Genomic DNA, 26,265 nt, shown 5'->3' with positions numbered 1-26,265 from the left:
TCCAGCTCCACACCCATGCATGGAGCAGCAGCAGCCAAACTGCTGAGCCTGACTGAGGCAAAAACATCAAATCCTCTGCTACGATGGAACTCACTCAAGGCTGCAAGAGCTACTCATTGGCTCAAATAAGAATTAAACACCAGTACTTACATGGCTGCAAACTACATCCTAATGTACTCAGCATGCAGTGGCCGAGGCTGAACCAAAGAGAGGATGTTGTGAGTCGTGTTGGTGCAGCACAACCTTCCTCCCTGTCAAAGTGTTCGAACAAGAAAAGCAGTAACGTGGAAGATAACTTTGAATCAAGTCCTCCTTCCCTTCACGCTGGGTCCCAAGAATGCAGCTTGCACACCTCTGGTGAATAACACAGTGTTTATGGCCACAAACAGGCTGCAAGGATCAACTTTTCAGCCAGCCCCCAGCCCTGTTGCTTCTGCTTCTGGTTCTCTGGTAAGAAAGGTTTTCTAACCTCCTCCCTCCTACCTAACCAGGGGCACCTGCAGCTCATGGACAGCTGGAAGAGGCTGGGCCCAAACATGGGGAAAGGGGGGAGGGAGGGAAGGAGACCAGCTTTGCTAAGGGACTTCCTTCCTTCCCAAAGCAAAGGCTCCCAACCAGCAAATGGCACCCTCTCTGTCCAGCCACACTCTCCCTTGGCTCCAGGAGCAGTCACAGTTCAAGAAGTTTTGCTTCCTGGGCAACTATCACTGCCAAGGATGTTTTCAACAAAAGGACCAATTATAATCATAGAAAAGAAAAAAAAAAATTAAAATTCAACTCCAGTAGAAAAATAATTTAATAAAGGGATAAGTTTCAAGAAAGTATCATTATAGTAACAATATTTTAAGTAAAATGTCCACAAAAATATACATGTCTAATGTGACTATACATTAAGTTTTCCAACAGGTCCTGTTTTACACTTGGTTCAGTCCATGTAGGTTTTCATCTAGGAAAAGCCTTTACTGCTATCAGCCTTCCTGGGACAGATCAGTTTGCACAACAGAATCACATGGAAAATGTTTTCTAACTCCTTTAAGGGTCATACAAATAAACTTTAGAGGTGGTAACAATCCAGAACAGATCAGGTCATACCATATCATTAAAAAAAAGTGAGTACAAACAAGGAAAGTGAAAGTCAGCTGCCCAAGGGACACAGGCAGAAACATCAGCCCTACAATGCACACCACACAACACTGACACAGCTGGAAAAGGAGGGGCATGAAGGGAAGAAGGGCAAGAGGGAGGGGAAAATCCCAGGAGGACAATTCCCAGGAATTGTGGAACTGCTAAACAAGGGAGCTATAGAGAAGCCAGGGAAAAGCACATGTGACCAACATATGTCTAAAAACTGGACAATTTTGTAACATAGAAGATAAGCTAACTACAGGAATATGAAAAGGAATCAGTGGAGATTGTTTATTTCTTATTTTTCCAAATGGCTACTGAGCTGTAGAAATAACAGGTCTGTTCCAAAAAGCCCTTACCAATAGTGCTAATTCAGCCGAACCAGAAAGAAAAACCTGGTTACAGAGAGATGGAAGAGTACAGCAGAAAGTAAAGAAAACATGTTCCACCAGCAGAGGACAGGAACGCAACACTGAAGGGGAGATGCCAAACAAGAGAGATCAATGTTGTCAATGGGAGAGGTACAATGCCACAAAAAAACAAACCAAAGGGAACAAAACAAAAACCCCATCCCATAGAAAGAAAATGGAAAATGGCAAAAGAAATAAAAGGACACACACTTTCCAAAAGATTTTTTGTTTTATAATCAAATTTCTTTTACATAGACAACTGAAACACACCAATATTTTGTGCGAAAAATATTTTTAAATAAACTTTGCTTGTTCTACATTTTTGTACATTCTGATATACATATGTGACAAGGTTTATGGCACTGTAACCAGGATCAAAATCATACAAAGGAAAGAAATAATTGCTCGCATTTATCCTTTCTGAATCAAGCTGGCTGCTGTTGCACTATTAGACTTTAAAAATTATTATCTTATTATTAGTGGGCAGCCAACTCTTAATTGGTTTGAGCACTCAAAACAAACCCCAAATTATTATTGCACAAGAAGCCAGTGAAGGCATATGGCATAGAATGATCGAAGTCCCTTACTGTTAAAACTTAACACCCCAAAATAGAAAAATAGAACTGGAACATGAAACACGCCAAATAAACTTTGTTTTCTTCTTTAGTTTGAGTCAGGAGTGTGAAAAGTACCTTGCAGACTTTTAAGCTGCTCTGATTTCCTTTGCATCAGTGAGCATTTTGCACAGTCTTTGCAGAACGAAGGCCCATCTGTTTCAGGGAGGTTTTTTCTGCTTTGTTTTGGTTATTTGTGTTTCATCTTCAACTTAGGTTTCTTCAGTCTATGAACCTGCACAGACTACTTAGCCATAAACTCTACAAGTAGCCGGAGAGGAGGGAAAAATAAAACTTGAAAGGAAAAAAGCCCAACATTTCTTCTTCCTGTTGTTTTTATTTTAAAAAGTACTCTTTTTGCTCTGAAGCCTCCCTGCTGTGACAGTGTCTGAGAAGGAAATCACAACAGCATCTCAAACCCAGCAAAGTTCTTGGATCTTTTAAAAACCTTTCGTTACAAAAAAGGTTTTTATTCACAAAAAGTTTGCCACAAAACTCCCCTTTGAAAGCTAAAAAGAAAACCCCACAACCACCCATCACTGCGCCAAATCAGGTGAAGAACAGGTTCCACCTCCTCGCAGCGTGGCCGTCACACAACGGTCTCGACACCGATCAGCTTTGGCGTGAGGATTCGCGGGGTGACTCCATTGTTCAGGTCTTCTTCGAACTCCAGTAACTGCCCCATAAAGTTAAGGTTCGGGGAAATGATTGGTCGTTTTCCTTTGACAAATTTATAGGCATCTGTCATGGTCATGCGTGTGTGCTTCATTAGGTACGCAATAACGATGGTGGCAGATCGGGAGACACCGGCCTGGCAGTGGATGAGGAGACCTTTTCCACACTGATGAGCTTCCTCTGCAAACAAGACAGACAAAAGAAAGTAAGATTTCTGCCCCTTTGTAAATCAGAACAAGCTCAGTGCAATTAAGAGTAACTTAAAAAAAAAAAAAAAAAGTTTCTTGATTTGGAACTTTTCATGGTGTCTCTTCCCCCTCCCATCCAGCACATCTTCCCCCAAGGTTTCAGAGCTACTGAATGTGAAACCCCCAGTCCACTCTGACACTGAAAATCCTCACATGCATTCTCTGCTCTTTATTAGTGGAACCATGCATTGAGAGATGCTGCTTCACTGCCAGGGAGCATTTTGTGAGGAGGGCAAGGTCCATGATGAGGCATCTCAGGCTTCATTTCCACCTCAGTTGCAACACCACTGCGTTATGTCAGCAGCTCAACCTCCCTGTTTTTCAGAGCAGGGAGCCACTTCTAGAAACCAGCTATTTTCAGATTCAATTCATAACAATACATGTGTTTCAACGCCCTTTCCTCTGAAGCTTTACAAAAGTACTCTTGAAATGAGCTTCAGTGGGTGTCTCTGCTGTGGTGTCTCTGCAAAAGGAGGAGCTGGATACACACACACACACCATTAAGATTCATCACTTACAGGGAGGCACCCTGGCCAGCATTTAGGGGGGATAGAGTCCTTCTAATCACATGCTAACAGGACATGAGAGAGGACAGTCACTACCATACCATCCTCATCTGCCACAGCTTGCTGTTAAAACAGGAGATGGAACTTCCAGGAAGTCACACTTCCAACTACTTCTTTTATTTCAATCCACAGGAGGAACATGAATTTAGTTTGCAGGTTTTGGCACGAATCTAACCCCACCAAGAGTACACTTCAACCCACCCCACATGTTCAACCCGTACTGTGAGAGCATAAATGAAGCCAACTTCCCTTTAGACATTTTTGCCAGTTAGTATTTCAGAAAGCTGTAACTCTCTAATGCATTTTGACACACATTCCCAGAGATGATTTCATTTCCTATGGCTTTAGTCTTAGCTAAACCTGGGGTTGGTTGTGGTTTTTTGAAGACATATTTAAAGAAACATAGGCTAACAATCCACAGTTTAAACATTTCCAAATCTTCTCAAATGCAATTTAAAGTTTACCCTGAGGAAGGGAAAGTTTTGACCGGTTACTTCCCCAGCTGGTTAATTTGAGAGGGAAGAAAAATTCTCAATGGAGATATATTTGTTTATTAAAACAAAGACAGACCCTCAAGATGTAATTATTAAAAAGGAAGTAAAATGGGTTTTGAAAGGCTTTCTAAATCTTTCCAGAGCAAAGCTGCTTTCTCTGCTCTTGGTAAGGTCACAAGCCAAACACTATCTTTCAGTGGTTTTGAGAACTCCAATCCTGCAATTCAAGGGATGAGGGGAGCAGAAATCTCTCTCTTGTACCTCAGAAAGACCTCAATGGAGCTTCACAGTCTCTTTACCTTAGCTTAGCCTATTGCATCTCCTCGTCTTGTTCAACTTGAAGTTTAAGGTTTTACTGGATTTCTTGATACAGCTGTTTTCCTAGAGGATCAAAGCAAGGTTTCCTTTTTTCTGCCCTTCACCCAAACAAGTGTTGACCTTCCCAGGCACACAGTACCCAGCAGCTTGGGAAGCCGACAGCACTACTGGTACTGCTGGGACTGGGTTAAGAACACAAGGGAAAATTTGAGTTAGAGATCCTTCAGTACTTCACACTGTAGAAGACAAGCCCAAAGGGTCAGAGTGGTAAGATTCACCTGAACTGCAGCATAAGCAGTGATTTCCCTATTCACTCCACTAAAGCAGTGTGGCTGCAGAGCACAGGCACCAGCACACCGTGACACCCTGCCAGACACAGACAGGCAAGGCTGAGGAGCCCTCTGCCTTGAGCTGCCAGCCCTGCCCAGCACACTGCAGGGGCAGATGGGCTCACAGCAACCTGCTGAGCCTGGCCCTCCTCCCTGCTCCCACAGCTGGGGCCCAATCCCTGCTGAGCCTGAGTGCACCTGAGCGCAGAGCCAGCACAAAGGAGGGCAGGGAGGAACATGGCTCTGCACCTCCCTGCCGTTATGGACCTACACTGTGCTGCTCACACAAACACACTTCTTCCTTTGTCTAGTACTCCTCCATAAAACCTGAAGTATTGGTAAAGGAAGTAGCTCAGTCTCAGCACAAGAAAATAGAATTTTATGTCAGTGGTTCCCCTGGCATATTTCAGAAAACCTCTTAAGACACATACTTGTGCTAGCAAAGCACCTTTACTATGCCACAAAAGCAGTGTCCACAAAGACATCTAGAGGGGCAAGGAAAGGTCCTCAAAAGCTTTCAGTACCACATGCTGAAGCCCTCTCTGACCAGCCCTGCTTGAAGTGGCCATCTGGCTTTAGCCTAGCTGAGCATGGCCCCAAACTTGGCTGAGGGCTGTGCTGTGCTGATTGTAATGAGGTCCAGAACAACGCTGCTGGGTCACTTCAGCAATCTCCACAACAAGCGATGTGTCTGTGGTGACCTCTCTCACGCAGCCTACAAGGTTGAGAGGCTTATTAATGCAAGTTTTCATCACTATCCACTCAACCACGCATACACTCTGAAGCTACAAATCTAATGGTGGAACAAGCCAAGTGTGAAAGTTTGTCAGTTTTCTCATTACGTTAGCAAAGACTGAGAGACCATTAAGAACAGTCACTAAGAAAAACTGGCTGAAAGCCACTGTGTGGAAACTAGGAATTCAAAGGAATCAAAAAGAGGGGATGACAAAAGTCTCAATTTTTTTGAGTTTCCTGAATTTAGAAGCCTGGAGGTAGGCGTTACTATCATTGGATAAAAACTGTAACCTCAGGCTACTTAACCAGATGGGCCAGAGATGAGAAAGGACAGAAATATGACGTGCCCAGCATTTCTGACAACCCAAACTAAAGGAAATGTGGCCTTAACCAGCCTTCAGAGTTCCTGGCAAAGCATAAAGTTCACTCTCAATTGTTATAATGGGTAAAAATAATAACAATGAAAAAACAAACAGAAGTATTTCCAGGGAAGGGTAATTACCAATGAACTCAAAAGCCTCTTCAAAATACTGCCTGAGATTCTGCTTGTTGCTGTCAGTGGCTGGGAGCCGCTTGTAGTTGAACATGCCTTTCTCATAATGGTACAGGGGCAGGTGAGTGGTCACGTTGATGACGTAGCCGATGTTCATCCTCTGCATTTTCTCCAAGTCCTGAGCATCGTGCTCGTTTCCGAGGAAAAGGAAAGGCAGGATGGGGGTGAGCTCAGCGTTCTCAATGTCTGGCGTGGTGGGGATGGACTGAGGTAGCACGGGGGGCACGGCGGAGGCGCCGCCCCCTCCTCCCCCCTCGGGGCACTCCTGCAGCTGGAGGGAGTTGTCACAGAGGTTTTCATGGTTCTGCCTGAAACCGCTGAGTCCTCCTGGGAAGAGAGATCAAGCAGATACTTTGGTTAGATACCCCAAGATTCCTTCAGAGCACACAGTGGGGCCACAAGGATTGGAGCTGGTTCTGCTGTCCCCATCACCGCTGTAACAGTGCCACTGGGCTGTCGACAGCAAGGGTGGCATGAATCAGCAGCAGGCATTGTCCTCCCTCTGTGCGGTGGATGGTGCCAAAGAACAACAGGGCTCACAGACAAACATGCCTCTGTGCAACACCAGCCTGCTAGGGCTGCCTCACCTACCATCCCACGCGACAAGGAAGGTGTTCCAAGAAAGAAACTTGACCAAAACTAAGGGGCCAAGGGGCTATCAGCACACTAGAGCAGAGCAGCAAGCCAGCTGGGACAGTCTTAGCTTTACCTGTCCTTTAGCAGGACTGCAGGGCATCCCCCCCACCCAAAAGCTCTGAGGGGGATGGGAGCAGCTCACCCCAGCATCACTGCAGGGAACAGCATGTACCCGTCTGTGTGCCCAAACAAAAGAAAACCACTCCTTGTAACCTAACAGCGACTGAGGTGCTTGCTTAACATGTGGCAAACAGCTCTCCTTCTGCTGCCCCAGCCACCTGAAAATATCTAGCAAGAGTTATTTTTAGGACATTAAAATGGATTGGGAAATGGATCTGAGGGGGGAGGGAGAAGTCAGTTTTTCAGTGAAGGAAGCTCATGCCTTCCCTGTTCTATTGCTGGCTTTTTCAATAACCATTACCCTCCCCTTACTTTTTTTTTTTTTTTTTTTTTGAGGAGGGTGGCTTCACAGAGCTGGAGCAAGCAAAGTGGACCTTCTTTCTACACCTCATTCTGCCCTGACATCAGCAGCAGGCTCCCCACCTGCTCAGTTTCCATGGCGATCCCACAAAGCACACAATGACATCAGCTGGCATGACATCAGCTCTTTGAGTGCAAACAATACAAGAACTACTACTTTGTGCAAGGCCTTTGGTAGGAGGCAGCAGCGTTCCTGGAAGTCACTGATGTAATGCTAACAGGTGGCTCCTCTGAAAGAAAAAGGCGGAAAGAGGAGAAACGCAGGGATATGTTCCCCCCACCTCACGCATGTTGCTGTTGTGCCGGGATGCCTGAAGTCATGCTCAGCATCAACATGAGCCAAGTGCTCAGGCTCAATTGCACTTTGTTAACTGCAAGCCAAAAAAAACCCAGGAGAGGGGAGAGCGACTCTGAAGTTACTAGAAAGAGCCTCACTAGCCAAAATAAATGCAGAATGTCACTCTCCCAATAATGTTATTCAAAAAGAAAAAAAAAATAAAGAGAGAAGCTACTTGTCTTTTCCATGCTCTTTCACAGTGATCCAGTGAAGGCATTAAAGTGAAGCAAAATATGCCTCCACTCGGGCTCTGGATCAGACACAGCAAAGGGTTTCAATGCCTACTGTTGAGGGCTGCAATTCAAATGTCCAATTCAAGTGTCTGTGACATGCTCAGGGTGGGACCCACCCAGGCCCATTTCGGTGCCCTGTTCTGCATTTCAAGGGCACAAGGCACTCAGACTAGTTACAACCATCTGCGCCCCTGTAATGAAAGTGTCCTTTTCCACATCCAAACTCGTGTCCTTCACGCACTGCTAGCAACGTCATTTCCCTGAAATCCTTGAAATGCCTACAAAATGCAGAATATTTCCCCTGCCTCAAAAATGTGCTTGTCTTCAGCTATTTCTGCTGGTTATAGGACGCAGAGGAAACAGATTTGCCTTAAAGATCTCTATTATTTAAGTTTTTATAACAGGGGATCAGGCTAGAAAGAAGAGCAAGGACAAAAACTAGAGCTCAACTGCACCACCTGGCCTCAACAGGGCCTGAAAAGTCTTCTCAGTCCACTCAGGAAAATAAACAAGATGATGGTCCCCAAGCTGAAGTTTGAAGTCTCATCTAAACCAACAGCCCCAGCCTACAGTCTAGGCTAAAGACTAAACCCTAACCCACATTCCCATCTTTCTGAATGGGCAAGCAATCCATTCAGCTTGAATACTCCTGTTTAAACAATAGCTAAGCATGCTGGGATTCCCAAGAAATCCCCTGAAAAAGATTTTTTTTAGTGACCCCAGAGCCAACGCTCATTTTCCACCTCTCCTGCTGACCTCTGGGAATAAGCAGCCATAGGTGGAGGTAGAACCCCACTGGTTCCTCACTCAGGTGGGGACACACTGATGGTGTGGCAGACACCATCTCGCTTCACCAGCTGTCTTGTAAGACACAGCAGAATATCAGGGCAAAGGATGGGAAGGGACCCCAAATACAACATACGGAAGATGCCCCAACAAGTGGAGTAGCCAGACATATAATACCTTCATTCACAATTTTTTTACAGACATTTACAGACATTTGCCAGTGCCACCATTCCTAATGTCAATTCACATCCCCCACTCTCCTTGATCATCTCCTCATGTGAGAGGAGAGTTAAAAAGTCAGTTCAAACAATATTTAAAGCAACCCTCAGAGCAAATGTTCCTGAAAGAACACATTACTGGGGAGAGGATTACTAACCTGAACTGGCTCAGACATGCCAGCCTGGGGAGGACTGGACAAGAACACTGGTACCCAGGAAATGATGCAGCAAGATGCAGTCATGGCAGCAAGCTGAACTCTAATCGAAGAGCAGGAGCTTAGCTTGTATCTGTGCTGCCATATGAGTCATGAAGGTCCCAAAATGGACCCAGACACCCCCTGAGTGCTGTTCCATTCTCAACACACACCATCCTTGTACAAACTGATTTATGAGGCACTAGAGTAATTTCAGTGGCACTCAAGCACGTATAATGCTCAGGCTTTTCTTAAGTTTGAGACTACCTCCCAAAACAGGTCCAAGCAAAGTTAATAATGATCAGTCAGAAAGAGAGGAGTGGATTTTCCACATGAAGATAAATACAACATACAAAGTATTCAAATGCATCTGCTGCTATTTTGGTTCATTTCAAGTCTTCATTTAGGGAGAGTAGAAAAGGTGGGAGAGAAGAGGCTGTTCCCACACCAGAGGCCAACACAAATATCTTGCAAGACTGGTCTAAGAGTTGATTCACTAAACTCAGTAAGGTGCAAGACACCAGTGCTACTGACCACAACTCCAGACCACAAGGAAGCTCAAGGCATGGATGCAGAGACACAGCTTGGGGTTGTAACAAAAACTGTTTTGTGATTGACCCTGCCCAAGCCTTTCCAAACCTGGGGAATGAAGGAAGCACTACAGAGGGCACTAACAGCACCTGTGGCCAAGAAGCACAACTTAGCAGAAGCCTCTTACTAGCACAAAAGCTGCATTTTAAAAGCAGCTTTTCAGATGCTGTTTGCAATATGGGAAAAGCCTTCATCATATAGAGACAACCCAAGTAGAGAGGAACCATAATATATCCACCAAGAAAGCCCATGGGAATGCCTGGCAGTCTGCTGGAACCACAGCCACAGAGTCTGGACTCAGGAGTGTAGCCACCTTCAGTGACCAACCAAAATGCCAGCAGGCAGATGAGCCACTGATGGATGTCCATTTCAACACTGCCCTGCCTGCAGCCCATCTCCCCTGGCTTTAAGCACTCCACAGAGCTTGTAATGACTAAAGCATGAGCAAGTATGCCCAGCCAGTGGGATGCAGCCTGTGCATGGGCACGGACAACATCCCAAGTGCCTTTGCTCTGTTCCAGAACGGCTGCTGGGCAGGTGTTCAGAGGGTTGAACCTACCCAAACCCAAACAGAGATGGACATACAAGGGCACTCAGCACTCTGGGCAACCCAAGGTATTTCTTCCATGAGGAAATCAATCAGTGAAGTGGAATCTTTGCTGGCAGATGGCCTCACATGGCATTTAGCAGAATACAACAGAACACCAAGGGCTCTTTGCTCACCACTGATGCAAGACCCAAGTTGCAGAACCCTTCTTGCAGTTGTAACTGCATGACATTTTCCAACATCCTACCCTGCCAGAACAGTTAATAAGTGACAACAGACTTTGGAGTGTCTGAGACCTCAAAAATTTTGGAGAAGTTTTAAGTCAGCACCTTACGTGCTCCAGCTATTCCCACTCATTTGTTCAAATTCTCTGCAGCCATCTGCCCATAAACATCTCACTTAATGCTCCTCAAACTCTCCCATCAGGCAGCACCCAAGCAGCAGCTGCACACAGATTTTCCAGCTCCAAAGCCACCCAGGACCCCAGGGCTCACACCAGCACTGCAAGACCAGGTGAGCAGCTGAACAGCAGCCAAAGCAGCTCTGAACAAATTAAAAAAGACAAGAATCATGGGTCTGGCAATAAATTCATGCTTAACACAGTGTCCGTCACTTGCCATCAGAAGAGGGCAAATACGATGCAAAACAAGCACAAAAGGTACAGCAAGAATGAGGCAGCCAGCTTTTTATGAGAGACTATGGCCTTGAAATAGCATCATCTTCAAAGAAATCCAGAGAAACAAATTTATAAAAGTGGATTGGCTGGTTGGGGATTTGCTTGTTTGAGGGGATTTTTTTGTGTTTGTACCACGGCAGCTTTTTAGTTTAGGGGTTTTATTGTTTGCTGTTCAAGAATATTGAGAATTTAAATACAAGGAGTACAGTAACACCTGGCCTCCTCCTCTGTCTCTCCTTCAGCCACCACTGCTGCTCTCTGGCTGCATTACTATATGCAAACTAGGATTTGGGTTCACAATATGCTTTGGCACATTTGCAATATGTTTCCTATCTGGAAACAGGTTCTTGCCCCAAAGTTAAGGAAGTAAATGACCTTGTTTCCAGTGGGAGAGCTTAGAGAGAGGCAGCTACAGTCAAATACCCTCACCACAAAGCAACACCTTTGCATTACCTCATCGGTGTGGATATACTTTGTTGTGAGCGTGGCAGGTACTGGGTGTTCCCGCTCCCACTGCAAACAGGAACATACTTTTATACATGACAGACTGCAGATGTGGGAGCCACATTTAGACTAAGCACGTGGTCTTAGGAGACAACCAGACCTTTTATATGGTTTTCAAAGCTGTCCAGGCAGATTTCTGGATCTGCTCATCCTTGATTACAATACCACAAAGCTATCTTGGAAAAAAAAAGGGGGGCAAAAAAAAAGAAAAGCAATGCACACACAAGCACAAGAAGAACAGAAATCCCAGGAGACTGGGAAGTATCAGTGAAAGAGATGTTCAATCTGTAAATTCCCCTCCTCTCGTATTGCTGGGCTCTTTTGGGGTGCATAGCAGAGAATCTGGTGTTACCACAGTTCTGGTCTCCACAAACTTTAGTTGCTCAGTAGTGAAGCCAAGCTTTAAAACATCCACTCAGCATGTGCCCTGTGAGTACCATCACAGCAAACCCTGCGGCTGTGTTTGAGTGAATTTAGGGCTGAAATGTCACAGGGAGCATTTGGGGTGCAGGACAGAGACACTCAGACAATTGGTGTGTATCTGTTTAAGACAATGCTTTGAATTTGTGCAATACAGCCTGTTCCTTTAAACCTGTGACCTCATTTATTTACATTACTGCAGAAAAGCACTGCCAGAAGCAACAGCTGATGACAGTCTCATGTATTTTTCCACTAAGACAACAATTAAACTGCTCCTGTGTTATTAATGAACAGATGACTTTGTGTCAAGTTGATTCAAAGCACAGGATGCCTCAAGGTTAAGCAAATGTGACTCCAGCACGTAAAAACAGAAGTTAGGTATTGTCCAGATGCTTCGCCCACCCAGTGCTCTCCTCCCTCCTCAGCCTCCTGAGCAGGAGGGCCCAGGTCTCACAGCCAGCCCCACCATGCTCCCAGCAGTGTGGAGAGGTCCTGCTGCAGGGTGGCACACTGGTCCTGCTGAGCCACCGCCACTGCAATGCCACCATGCAGCCTGCTCCTGGGCCATGGGCCTTCCACCAAGGCAGATGCTGCTGCACAGATTGAAGCAGAATTCTGCCATTATAGGCCCAATCCACTCCTAGGATATGGACAACAACCTAGACCATCTCTTCACACCACCAACACAGCTAGGGCTGCAGGTGTAGGTGTGCTGAGCACCAAGGAAACTGTCAGGGAGGGCATGGAGGCACAGGGGCTGCATTCATCGGGCACAGGGCCTAAGGCCACCTTGCAGTTGTAGATGCAGCCAACACACTGGCTCACAGATGTTACTGGAGTGATTTTAGCCATAACAAAGATGGTTCCTGGTGTGTCCTGGGGATTATGCTCTGTCCATCCTGAGGCACTGAAAGAAGGGATGCTCAGACCTCAGAACAACACAAGACACCCACTTTCCTTGCCCAAGCAGAGCTCTGCTTCCCAAACTTCTTCTACAGCATCAGGGCCAATCCAAGCAGATCACTGTAGGAGTGTTCCTACTCTCCAAGCAGATGGCCATCTCCTCACCACAGCTACAGCTGAGCAGTGCTCAAGGCTTGCCCTCACTGCTGTAGCAACTTTGACATGGCTGGAAATACTGTATTTGCCCACACAGCAGGAAGGACAACTCCCTTATATCCACAGGGGTGGGGACCTATTGGACCACACTCAGCCAGGTGACATTAGTGAACTGCTCACCTGCCTGTGGGATGTTCCAAGGAAACCCTGTCGTGGGGCTTTCCCTGTCACCCACACAGCATTCAGCAACAGATGTGCTGCAAAAGATTAAGCTTTGAGCAAACATAAAAAAGTAAAAGTAAACAGCACACACAAAGAACAGCTTCCACCTCGATACACTCAATCTAATCTAGTCTCTCCCTCGAACTGAGCTGCCAACAGCACTTCAAAAAAAAAGGCAAAACTTCACATTCCAAAGAACTTGCAAGGTCAGTTTTTTTCCGTGTAAGAACTATCCCGAGAGGTCAGTTTGTACACAAATTCTGGCCTAGAGGAGTCGCAAGGACATCCTTGACACAATGGCTTTGAGGTCCCTTTAGAAGTCAAGAGTGCAACGCCAGATAAAGAGGAAAGATTCCCCCTCAGCATCAAGGGACATGCACATATGTTTGCATGTTATTTCTAATTTTATCTCACTATGGTTCTCACCCCTCGTCACAGCACATCCTCTCTCATTGGCTTTTGAGGTCCCTGACCTCATCCACTTTTATTTTTTTCCTCTGATACCAGCACAGCAAAGCTGGCTCTCCCAGGGTCACATCCTGGGGAGGCAGGCAAGAAGCCATCCAAAACCCCACTCCCTGCCAGACTGTGCCAGAGTTGCTGGCTCTGTCCAGCTCCATTCTAGTCTCCTCCCATCCCACTACCACCCATTTTCAACCACACCATCACCCCCCAGGAGCCTCCCACACCTCAACACGACTTGCTTTTTTCCACCATCAGCTTTCACCTCTTCACTTTTCCTCTTCTCGTGACTACTAGATCATCTAAATCCATTCCAATTAGAAAAAAAAAACAGTCTTTCTTCCTTGACCTGCCACTAGAAAACCTTTCTTCGATTTCAGTTTAACTCTTCTTTATACTTTTTTTGTCTTAAATTTAGGGGTTTCTCTCAGACCCTGAACACCCAAGCAAACCCACATATCCCATCCATATCACCCCTTTACCTGTCAGCTTTTCCAAGAGATGCTACTAACCTTTGGGCTCATCAGCCTGTCCAGAAGCCACCCTGAATAATTTGGGACCCCCTCTCTGTATTCAAGACAGTGGTTCCAACTTGTAACTGGAAATCTGCCCTGTGTTATGGGAGTGCTGAGTCTGCTTATTTCAAAATAAAAACTCAAGTATTCACAGGAAAATAAGCTAGCTTTCTTCAAACCACTGTGTTATCCTTGGGGAGCGGTCAGGAAGGTGAAAGAGAAGGCCTGATCTGAATTTTGGTACAAGGACTAAACCATACAAGAATGTAAATAGGAATAAGGCAGTAAACCCCACATCCCAAACACACTATGGTGACAACTCTGCAGCCACCAAGGAGGACTGGACGTGCCCTCCCTGGAGGGCAAGCATTTATAGCAGAAACTCAAAATTAGTCACATTACAAATTCTCATGGCAAAAGTATGTGTTCCCATGGGGATGCAGGCTAACATGAAGTCCAATTAAATAATCACTGGAAATGTCAGCATAAACCCTGAAAGAATACATACTTCTACTGTGAAATGCTCCCACTGGAAATCATATTAACAAAAAGGTCATCAAGAAATGCTAAAGCTATGTACAAAAGAGGCAGGGGAAGTGAGGGAGGAGGGAACAGAAACTATTTTAATGCAATACAATACCACAAATGGTTTTATATTGACAAAGAGCTATGGGTCTGTTTTCCCAGACAGAGGTAGAGCTGAGCAGATTTGCCCAAAACAGCAAGTTTCATTTGTTTTTTAATCGATTATCAGTTCCCTCCCCGGCCATGACCATATGCACCTCTCAAGCGAGGGGCCTGGACAGAGCCAGCCCAGGAGCAGGACACGGGCAGCTGTGGCTCAGCATGTCTGAGGAGGCAGAAGGGTCCCAGCAGTGTGTCAGACACACGCAATCCTGGATGCGTAGGAGCAGACCTTTCTGTTTAATCCGAGCGCTTTAGAGAACACTGACATTTTCATGCTTCAGCCACACATTTATTCTCTTTCCCCTTTTAAGGACAACCTCTCCAGGACAGTTTCTTTCTAAAGAGAGAGCAGGCTGCTTTGTTTCTCCTGAGAATAACACAGGCTCTTTTCCAGTCCAAGCCACTGCTCCTCTACATCAGAAACACCAGCACCATGCACATTAATATGAAAGGAAAACAGGGTGCTGATACAGCACACTCTCATTGGGGAGTACCATCCATTCCTGATGAATTTAAACTCTTTTTAGACTGAAAAGTTTCTACCTTTTTATCTAGAAATAACAATATCTGGCTCTGATTTGACATTTTCTAGCAAGGTATTGCAAAACACATTAAGGAAAAACAAGGAAAGCAAAGGATGGTTTCTTGACATATCTCAGTGCCACAGAGTCCAAATTAAAAGCAGCACACTACTGGAAGTAGCACGGTGTATGCTAGCCCCCACTTTGGCAAAAGCTTCAGGGCCAGCACGGCTGGCACATACATCCCAGTCTAAATGGTCAAGGAACCAAGGCTAGCCCCCAAAAACCCCACAGGCAAAGAGAAAGTTGACCAAGATTGCATCCATATTCTTCAGACTCAAGGCAAGAAGGAAGCAGGGAGAGGGTGAAGAGAAAAAGGCATATTAACAGAATCCAGAGCTAAACAGCAACAAAACAAGTAATATTTCCAGCTAGATGAAAATCAATCCTTGTGTCCAAATAAAATAACTCCTTGTCTCCACTAATATTTCCCAGGAAACATAAGAACTCTGTTGTCCCCCAACAGTGATGATGCTCTGCCTTCCTGGACTAACACATATGAATTTAAGAATAATTTCATTGTAAACAATCAGAGTGGTTGTGTACCTAAAATATGCCAGCAAATTTTAAGCAGCAGCAAAAGTCTTATTTTTAGCTCTCATCCACTGGACAGACAGATTCCCATTACCTTAACAGAAAACAAGAATAATTAAGAGCCCAGCATCAACATAGTGCAGGTCAACTGCTCCAACAGCAGCTTTTGCTTTAAAGCATTAGTGTTCAACTGCTTACATAAGGCTTAATATCACACTTTGGCATAATGAACTGGAGACAATCAATTTGACTGGTATGACAGAAGCTTGCAAGTTTTCTTCTATTTTCTTTAGGCCATTGTAAGAAAAAAAATATATATGATAATTATGTGTGGACAAAGAGCAACATTTGTTCTTTTTATTACCTTTAATTAGAAGCAGCTCTTCTCTGTTGCAGTGAATCAAGTGGGAATTTATCCAGACAGGCTGTAGACTTTTTAAAGCTAGGGCATAGTAAAGGAGTTGGAAACAAATGTGTTCACATCTCTGTTATTATTCTCTTAATTTATATTTTCCAATTTACTCCTTCAAAGCCCTGATCTTCTAAGCAGGGTGTTGCATGCACACAAAGCAGCACTTAACCCTGGCAGGAGCGGTGGTTCCCAAACCCTCCCGCCCAGTAGGAGCATTTCTGTCCTCCAGCAGCAGGCAATGACAGATTTACATTCCCTCCTGACCCCACCATGCCCAGACCCTCCGGTGGGCACAGCCCAAGGCAGAAGCTCCCACGGCAGGAGCTGTGGGTGGCTGTAGCTGGGCTGACAAAGGGTGGCACTGCTCCAGGCAGCAGCAATCAGAAGCTCGTTCCTTCACGTCAGAGGGATGAGGTGGCACCCAGACCTACAAGGTCCCGGTTGCTCCCTGCAGACTGGCCAGTTTAGGTCTCTCTGCACACACTCTCCTGGGACAGGCTCACTGAAACCAAGTGCCAGGAGATCAGAAGCTTGTGCCCCTTCCGGATCCCACTCTTTTTACTGGGAGCAGAGCATTCCTTTGAAAAGGAGGCAATTCCCTCACCCAAGCAGAGAAACACATGAAGATGAACCTCTATTTAAAAAAAAAATTCCTGGAGGCAAATCAGAGCCTAAAATTTGCAAAATTATGTGCAAAAATGCACAATCAAGGGAAGAAAGAGGGTGCTCCGAAATCCATCTCCCACTTTCTGCAGCAGGCAGCTGTGCTGTCCCAGGGCACCACTCCGACTGTGGATGGAGCCAGGGTCAAACACACTTAACACCAATGGCAACGAGAGAGATAAGCTCTGTGTAACAAACGGCGCAAAGGGCATTAAAAAAAAAAAAAAAACCAGAAACGAAAAAAACAAAAACCAAACCAAACCAACCACAACAAACCAAAAAAAAAACCCCACATCCAAATCAGATGAAAATAACTTCTCTACACCTCATGGCAAGTTTGTTATGTTGGCTTAATCAGAGCTCCCCTGGCCACAAGACTGCCCTGCTATCTAGGCCCAGATTTATCCCTCTAGTCCAGTTCCTCCCTTTTTGTACCACATGGCGGACAGACTTGCTTCTCCATCTCTTCCCCTTTCCTTCCAGTCCCCAAAATGCTGCTCCAGAACTAGGTCAGAGACCACCTCTGGGTAGAACACAGGTCCATGGGGAATCAATATCTTTCTAAGCAGCAGAGGACACACCAAAAACAACCTTCAGAGTGCTCCCAGATGTGAGGCTGCCTTCACCATAGACACTGATTGAAGCAAAGAGTTTCCTGTACTAAAAAGTCACAAGATATTTAAACAAAATGAAATAACAAAACTCCCAAGCTCCACTACTGAACCACAGAGCATTCATCAACACACTGTGCAGAAACCATGAGCACCCCTGATTCTCCCAGCTGCAGAAACACGTCCCCTGAATCCCTCGTGCAGTCCCCATTCTGCCCTGTCACAGGGTGTCTGAGTGGCACTGCCAGGACTGGTGGCCAAAGCCAAGAACACTAGTGCACATTTCAGCTTTCCCACAACCCTCAACACTCACTGGATCAAGAGTAGGCGAAAAGCCTGCCAGAGGAAGCTGAAGCAAATACAATATTCAAGACAGCACCGTGATCCAATCTCCTCTCAACCAGACTCTTTGCAGCCTTTACTTTTCCATGAGGCAGGGAAAGGTGAGTCCATGATAAACACACTGCTCTTCTTTAAGCCCCAGCTTACCAAACACCTTTATGATAACAACAAATTAACTTTTACAGTACAGAGGTGTTTAAAAAACTGCTACAGACTGATTCAGGTGAAAACTTAGACTCAAAGCTTCAGAAAAACAGCTGCTCACAGTAATTCAGGTCAGCCTTGTGATTTCTGTAGCCAGCACTCTCCCAAGCCCACCAGGGACTTCCCAACAAGGCCAAAGCACCACACAAAATCTCATCTCACACTCAGATGGACAAGGCACTAGGTTATCTTCAGATTACCACAATCTATTTATTTAAATAGCATGACTTGACAGCCCTGCAAGCTGATGCTGAATGTTTGAGAGGTGCTTCCCTCCTGGCTGGCTGGTGAAATTGCAAAGCAGGGAAACACTGAGATGTCTGCATACTGCTTATATTTAGAGCATTTCTTCATTTTTGAGTTGTTTGCATAAATAAAAACCCCTAAATATAATGGGGCTTTTCACAGAGTAAAAAGTCATAGCCTAAAGACAAGGGATGGGCCCCCTCTTCAAACACATCATCAAGCCAAGGCAATCTCACTAAAAACTTCTGTGCTCATAAGTGTAGTGAAAACTTTGGCTGCTGCTTTGGAAGCAAATCACACATGTACATGTGTAAAACACTTTTTTTTTTTTAAATAGCCCATGTGTATTAGTTAAGATCCAGACACCACTCAAAGCTCAAACACAGCTACCCTTCCATCCCGAGCCTCTCCAAAAGGTTCTGTTCACCTCGAGAACAAAAAGCCAGAAGACAGACGAGCACACCATCCTAGAGAGATTTCAGTGGAGGAAATTCTCTGGCAGGGCAAGGCTAAGGGCAGCACATGAGGCATTCAGCTAATTATAATCCAACATCTACCAACCAGGAGCATCATATGAAATGTTACCCCAGTTTATACAGAACTGGAACCAGATTTTTCTTTACAAGCATCAGAGAGGTTTGCCTAATGTAACATTTTGGTTCTTCATTCCATGGGTATAAGAAACTGGGGAGCAAAAACTGGGGCGGGGGGGGGGGGGGTGAAATCTCCTTTCTATTCCTCCGTTTCCAAGGCACTACCATTGCTCTCTTTCCAAGGACAGTTAAAATGTGATAGGCACCATGCAAGCCAGTACAGCAAACTCTCAGATGCCATAATCTCAGAGAAAAAGCCACATTTACCATTACTGTTGAATAGGCAAAGTGTAGAGGTACCTCTCCTCTGCAGAAGTACCCTCAAAATATGTCAAAGACCCTGGTCTCCAGCCACACCATCACCCCAATTTATCTATATGCAAAAGGTAATGACACATACAAACAATTTTCTAGTATGATGGCAAAGAATATTATTTATTCCAGTAGAAAGATACTTTAAGCACCAGCAATCAGAGTCTGAACACTGAAGGTGAAATCTCAGCCCTGACAGAGCTAGCAGAAGCTTTTCCCCCCGTGAATGATAGGGCCAGCTCTCCTCTGCAGCACAGAGGGAATAAGTTTTATTTTTAAATGTTAAGTGACTCATGTGAAGTGTCCTGTGTTTTTAAAACTACACATTTCCCTATTACAACCATGACCTAATACTTATTCAGTGGGGATCTCTGGTGGAAATAAGTGCCAGGCACATGTTTTGTTGGTCAGCTGGATTTGTTGACTATTACATCAAGTTTTACTTTCAAATACACTTGTGCAGTGTAATCCAATTAGGGTTTAAAGCAACACTGACACTGTTAAATTCTATAATTAATCAAAGTAATAATTAAGGTATTTGTACAAGTGACCAGGTCAGGTATTCCAAAGGCAGCTGATCACAGTATTTACATGAATGTAGAAGAATATAAAGCAAATAATTATTCCTTCTGTAAGGAATAATTACTTGCTTACAAAGCCCCTCTGTAGTTGTTTCAACTTTGCTGATATGTGACTCTAGTGTGGTAAGAGATCTGAAACAATTCTTAGACCATGGCAGAAAGCATGAAGTGGTTTCTTGGCAGGTCTTACACTCCCCACTATAATGAGAGCAAGTCACTTCATTTATTTCCCCGTCAGATGAGCAGAGAGAAGACTGAAAGGCAGAACATAAATAAACTCCTCAGACTGCGAACAAGAACAAAGAAACAACCAGGTTTTGTGGAGGAACCAGTTGGTTCCTCCCCATCTCCTTTGCAGAAGTCCAGCCATGAGTTTACAGCATATAGTGGGAATTAAAAAGAAAAAGCCAAATCATATTTTTGACCTCTGCTTTTAAATTCCTTGAAGTCAAACACAGCAGGCCTTACAAACTAAACACAAGACTTAAGCAGATTCACAAAGCTCCTGCTGCTGGGTCTTGAGGAAAAGGAAGAACGGCAGGATGGAGACAATGCCACTGGACCCTGGTCAGGGAGACAAAGGCAACTCCTCTTGTGTTAAAAGCTGCCAAGATGTGCTGGCATAGATGCTTCAATTTTTCATTTTATTTTCCTTTGGAGATTGAATTTAGCTTGTGAAAAAAAAAAAAAAAAAAGCTGAACTCCAAGCTTAAATGTTTCAGTCATAGAAAACTAGTACTTTTGATCTGAATGCAAATGAATTTCCCACTTTCCATTTTGAGGTCCTAGGAGCAATCTTAAGCATACCAGCCCCCAAGACTCAAGGAAACTTGTGCTATGAGCTGAGGTGCTCAGGGAAGGCAGAGATGCATCACTGTTGGGTTTGCAGGAGGGAAAGGGGCACAGCCCTACCAAGGAGGGCCAGGGCTGCTGACCCAGCCTGGGGTCACAGCACCATGTTCTTCCCCTCCCCAAATTCAGCTTTGACATTGGCCTCAAGCAGAAGGGACACTGGGCTCATATCACCGCCCCCATCTCCATTCCAATGCTAAGAAAAAAACCTAAATTAAAAAAAAAAAGCATCGACAAAAAGTGAGGCCTTTAGTTTTCAGCAAGCATGGAATACCATGGTCATGGTCATGGGGTGTTGGGGGAAATATGACTTCTTCCTATTTTGTTTATAAACAGATTGAGCAGCAGCTTTAGCCAGGACAGCTCAGGCTGTTACTGCCCGTGTACCAGGACTACCAAATACAGGATTCTTATGGGCTTATTTTTTGTAAAAATAGACGATTTATGCCTGTCTCAAGTATTGCTGTGCCCTGTGGCAAAAGAAATAAGCAAATCTTTCTTAAGAGCTTAAATCAAAATTATGCATGTGTTATATTTATGACCAAAAAAATGTTAAAGGAAGTAGCAAGAAGAGGCATGGATAGAAAAGGAGGAACTGAAGTCTTAAAATCTTTCATGCCACAGCGTACACAAAACCCTCTCTTGTCACATCGCTAGTTTATACACTGGTCTGCTACATTAAAAATAAACCACACCATCTCTTTTTAACTCGTGCCTAACAAGGCACGCTATACATACATTTATCTATAGATCACGGCGCGGCCTTGGAAAACAGCAGAGGGTTTCTGTGCTGCTCATAAAGTCTGGGGCACCTCCGAGCCGCTGGCGGGGGGCGGGCAGGGCTGTGGGGCAGGGCTGTAACCCAAGCCCCGGCCCGGCGATGGGACCGAGAGCGGCCGCGGGGCTGACAGCAGCACCAAACATGGGCAAGGGGGCACCGCAGCGGGGACGGCCCTTGGACAGCCCGGCTAGCAACCAGTGTTTGCAAACACAACACGGGCATCAGATGGGCCCGCAATAAATTAGCGCCGGGCAGCGGAGAGCGAGAGAAATCACTCAGAGTAACATAACCAGGCAAAGAGGGCTCCCCGGCCACCTCCAGTTTCGTTTTAGCGCCTGAACACAGGGACGGGGCGAGCCAGCTCCAGGGCGGCTGAAGCACGACGGAAAAAACGCTACCTGTCAAGTGAAACTAAATAACGAGTGCCTCCAGCGCCACGCCCCCAGCTCGGAAAGCCAGCCGCAGCCTCCCTAAATGCTGCTTTATCCCATGCTCAACTCCATCCGACCCCAGCTGGAGCCCCCCTTCAGAGAATGGGAGTGGAGTTGCGGTGATGGCCAACAGCTCAGCGCTGCCCAATTACTGCCCTGCAGCTTCATCTCAGCCAGGATCTCATCCCAGGTACTAAAGAAGTACCATGCGAGGCTCAGAGAAGCTACAGTGTTTTCAGAGAAACACAGAGAACACCTTCAGCACTCTACTTTTTCTAAGGATAGGAAGGCTTGCAGACTACAACCACATACCCAGCTGCAAAGGCTGTACAACAGAAGGATTACCACCAGAAAGGCACAACTCCAGTGGCAGCCTCACTCTGCCAAGCGCCTCATCTCCTCTTTCCACAATGAAGGGCATCATCGTGACCCCCAGAGACTCAATAAAAGCATACTGGGATCCTGTAGCAAGTATCAAAACAAGCCCAGCATGATAACACTCTTACCAGGAGCAAGGGGACAGTTCAGCAATTTCAAGCTTCCACAAGATACACAGAGGAGTATCTTACAGGATCCCTAGATCCTACAAAGCCATGAAACTCAGCTGAGGAAAAGGGATAAAGTACCAGCCCACTGCATTCTCCTGCCACACTGTGCAGGTTGGAAGTAGCAAGCTGCACAGAAAAATTAAGCAAATTAAATACATACAGTATGAGCTAAGCAGCAAATCCTTCCATAGTTCCCCACTGCCACAGCCAGTCTCTGCCAACCATACCTCCGAATGGCGTAAATACCCAGGGGAAAGGAAATTTAATCTAGAGGACAGCATTGTTATAAATAGGATCTGGAGAATAAAGTGAAGTGTCCTTGGATGATGCCTTAATTGGTGGGGCTCATCTCCACAAGAGCATTAAGGGATAAACCAAATTCCATATTAAAACAGGAGCCTTCACAGGAAAGCCATATACATACATAAGCACTCATACACAGAAACACACCACTTTCAGATCACTCTTTAAACAAATAATTTCCCCCTGTCCATTATTCAGACCCTGTATCACCAAAACTGGGCTTGATTGCTCAAGTTGTGCTGACTGGTCCATGATACAATGCCTCAGACCAAGTGACCTCCCTCATCTTTCCTCCCCACTCCTTCTACTCTCCCACTGTCCATCTCCAGCGCCTAGGAGTCCAGTTTTACATGGACTAAAATAAGGTTGCTAAGTAAAGGTCAGTCTGACAAACTAAAAGAGAAGTATCCCCTCCTGGACCTCTGCTCCTTGAGCTATAAATACTCAGAATAAGCACTGGGGGAAATTCTTTGTTTGCACAGATAGACACCAGGAAGCACATTTCCTCCTCCTTACACTTCTCATCCCTCCAGCTACTCAAGGACAACATCCAGAGAAAAGCAAGCACCTCTCTGCTACCAGCACCATGATTTGTCCATGGAAGGCATTTGCTTTGCCACTGGTGACTTGAGACACCCAAGCCTTCCCAGAGATAAACAGATGCTTTCAAGGTGCAACCATCAGCAAGGCTAACAGCAGAGAGTACACACTGCAAAGCAAACCAACACACTGTGTCTGTGCAATGAGGAGGATTACCTTTTAGGACTAAGGGCTCCTTGCCTTCTCGCTTGAGTGACTCCAGCACTATGTGAAGTGGCTGGGAAGGCATCACCCTGCTTGGCTCATTGGTATTCTCATCATAAACTACAATTTCTTTGGAAAAGATTCTCTTGAAGGAGTCCTTGCCTTCCCGGCAGGAGATCAAGTCCAAGACTGTGATCTTGCCCTGCTGGAGCCTTCTCCGGCTGATCTTGTCAGAACAGTTAATGTGGACAGCCCCTTGAATGTGGCTCTTATTATACTCCATGAAGGGCCTGCAGTCAATGATGACAGGACCTTGGTTCTGTTGGTGGCTCTTGCTGCATTTGGTCATCTTCTTGGCCAGATCATTGGGGTAGATGATTTTGATGCTGGTGAGCTGCTTGGTGCTGCCCGAGACGGGGCTGCCCACACCGCCCAGCGGGCTCAGGCTGCCGGCATTCTCATTGCTGTTGACCATTTGGTTGGCAGCACAGGCGGGGGAGGCTCCGGCGTGGGCGCTGCTGGTGCTCGCTTGAGTTTGGGCCTGAGTGTCCTTGTCGTAAGTTGCCACAGTGCAGCAACTGGCACTGCTGCATCCACAACTCAGAGAGCGTGCAGAGCCGTTGGATGAGGGCATATACGTGAGATTAGCAGTCTTTGTGGACACGACAACTCCGCCGAGCAGACTGGAGTGGCTCTCACCAGCAGATGAAGCAGATTCAAGGAAGCTGGAGTCTAAACACAGGTTGAGATCCTGAGGTCTCACTGGCCTCGAAAGTGCCACTACTACCCTGTCGTCTAAAGGAGATGGAGGCATGAGGAAGCTGAGCACTAGCAAGTTAAGAAGAACTCAAGATCACCCTGAAAAAGAAAAAGCAGAAGGGAAAGAAGAGAAAAGGTGATGAAAACAGATCAGGAAATCACATAAACCAAGAGATCCAGCAACTTATTTTGCCGACACTCATTATCCCTACAACCCCTTCTGACAGTTACCAGCTCACAGTAGCTGCTAATAAGCCTTTTCAGTGCTGCAGAGAATGCTTCAGCTATCTGCATGTAAGCCCATAGCACGCAGAATCCACACGAGCAGCCTGGACTGTGCAGTGACACCCAGGAGAAGGCATTTAGCTACATGCAGACGCTACGGAGCTATTCCAAAACCCCAGGCTGCAAAGCTCACCACTGATAGCGACAGAGGCACGTTCCCTTACCCCGTTGCTCACTGAAAAGAAAGCAACTACTGGGCTGAGTCCACTACAGGGAGAAGCGTGCAAGAGCTGAATAGCTGAATGTGTCAGAGGTGACATGCAACTTTTCCAGCATGCTGGAATAAAATTAGCCTGTGAATAAATTTTCTGAGACAGTTACAAACTTGAACACATAAGGCTAAACAAAAAAATACCCAATAGAAAACAAAAAAAATTAGCTTCTGGAGATCCTTATAAGCGTGCACCTTGCACTTCCCTCCCCCTGTTAGAGGTGAATCCAATCCCAGTTAAGCCCTTAGCCCCAGGCTCGGGAAGTCTGCTGTTCTCCAGCAGTCCGCGAGGTAAATTCCCGCTCCCCACCACATTTCACAGCTTCTTCAAAGAGTGGTCCCCTCCGCCCCAGGCAAGGTCACTGCCTGCCCCACCTTTGCCTTCCCATTTGCTAAGACGCAGCACGCAGGATTTGAATCCCCCCGTTTCTACTCGGCAGACAACGAAGACGACAGGAATAAAACACCCTGATAGTGTGTCACCTTCACCAGCAACTCTGGGAGCAGTCGCAGCTCTCCCTGAGAAACCCATCCCGGCACCAACTTCACCAACTCCACCAAGACCCCGGAGCGGGGCGAGCACTCGCAGCTCCCGCTGGCCGCCCCGGCCGGCTCTGCACCGGGCCGGCTGGGGCATGTCCATCCCGAACAGGGGATGGCGGGGGGCACTGCCACCTCCAGCAGCCACCGCTCTACGTAGCAAACCCGCGGGTGCCTCCGGAGCGCGGAAAGGCGCGGCGACCCGCCCGCCCGGGCACGGCGGAGGTGCCGCGGCTGGGCAGAGCGGGGCCAGCGGCGGCTCGCTCGCTCCAGAGGCTTCCCCAGCCCGCTCTTTTCCCAACCCTCCCCTCGCCCTATTTAGGATAAGAACTAGGATAAGGGCGCCCCGAGCGCATTCGCCTGACGCAGTTAAAATTATTTAATAAACGAGGAAGACAACCCAGTTACCCCAGCGAGGGGAGACAACGAAAGAGCCCAGGAGAAGAGAGAAGCTAAAGTTCTGCCCGCGATCGCAGGGAGCCGGGGCTACCGCCAATGGCGCGGCGGGCCGGGCCGGGCCGGCGCTCCCCGCCCCGGCAGCCCTGGCGCGGGCTCCCGCGGCCCCGCTCCGCGCCGTGCGCCGCACTCACCGGCGCGCCGCGCTCCGGCCCGCTGCGCGGAGGTGGCGGCGGCCGCCGCGGGAGGAGCCCCTCGTGCCGGTGCGTGTCGCGCGCACTGCCCCGCGCGCCGCCCGCCCCGCGCTCCGCGCGCCGCCCGCACCATCCTCGTTACTTTCTCTTTTGCTACCGCGTAAATGTACGGCCCGGCGGGGGCGTGGCCCGCGCCGACGGGCGGCCGCGCCGACCAATCGAAGCGCGGGGGCCGGCCCGGAGGCGGGGCGATAACGTCATCGGTAGCCAATGGGGAGCCCCGGAGCAGCCGCCCCTCCCCGCGGACGGTCGGGGGCGGCCCGTGTGCGCGGCCCCGCGGCAGCGCCCCCCGCAGGACGGGGCGTGCCCGGGAGCGCCCCGCGCTCGGCCGTGGCCGCAGCCCGCGGGAACGGGGGCCAGGAGAGCATCAGCCCCGCTCCCGGAGTGCGGAGACAGCGGGGAGTGCTGCCCGTCCGCCCCAGCCCCGCCGCAAGAGGCTCGCCAGTGA

At 46.9% G+C, this 26,265-nt stretch overlaps 2 protein-coding genes across 2 annotated transcripts; one reads left to right on the top strand and one right to left on the bottom strand.

Annotated features, from left to right (window-relative positions):
• Window positions 1-778: 778 nt before the first annotated feature.
• DUSP10 (dual specificity phosphatase 10) lies at window positions 779-25,816 on the bottom strand. Its single transcript, XM_058020463.1, has 4 exons — window positions 25,758-25,816; window positions 23,385-24,230; window positions 6,017-6,394; window positions 779-3,004 (listed from the first exon to the last, which is right to left on the bottom strand). Exons 2-4 carry the CDS (start codon window positions 24,184-24,186, stop codon window positions 2,739-2,741), a joined length of 1,446 nt encoding a protein of 481 aa, XP_057876446.1. The 5' UTR covers window positions 24,187-24,230; window positions 25,758-25,816; the 3' UTR covers window positions 779-2,738.
• On the top strand, window positions 25,663-26,265 carry LOC131081047 (proline-rich proteoglycan 2). The gene has a single exon (XM_058019907.1). It carries the CDS (start codon window positions 25,663-25,665, stop codon window positions 26,263-26,265), a length of 603 nt encoding a protein of 200 aa, XP_057875890.1.

Source organism: Melospiza georgiana, chromosome 3 (genome assembly GCF_028018845.1).
Source record: "Melospiza georgiana isolate bMelGeo1 chromosome 3, bMelGeo1.pri, whole genome shotgun sequence".
NCBI classification, from domain to species: Eukaryota; Metazoa; Chordata; class Aves; order Passeriformes; family Passerellidae; genus Melospiza; species Melospiza georgiana.
This window is presented reverse-complemented; position numbering and strand designations above follow the sequence as displayed.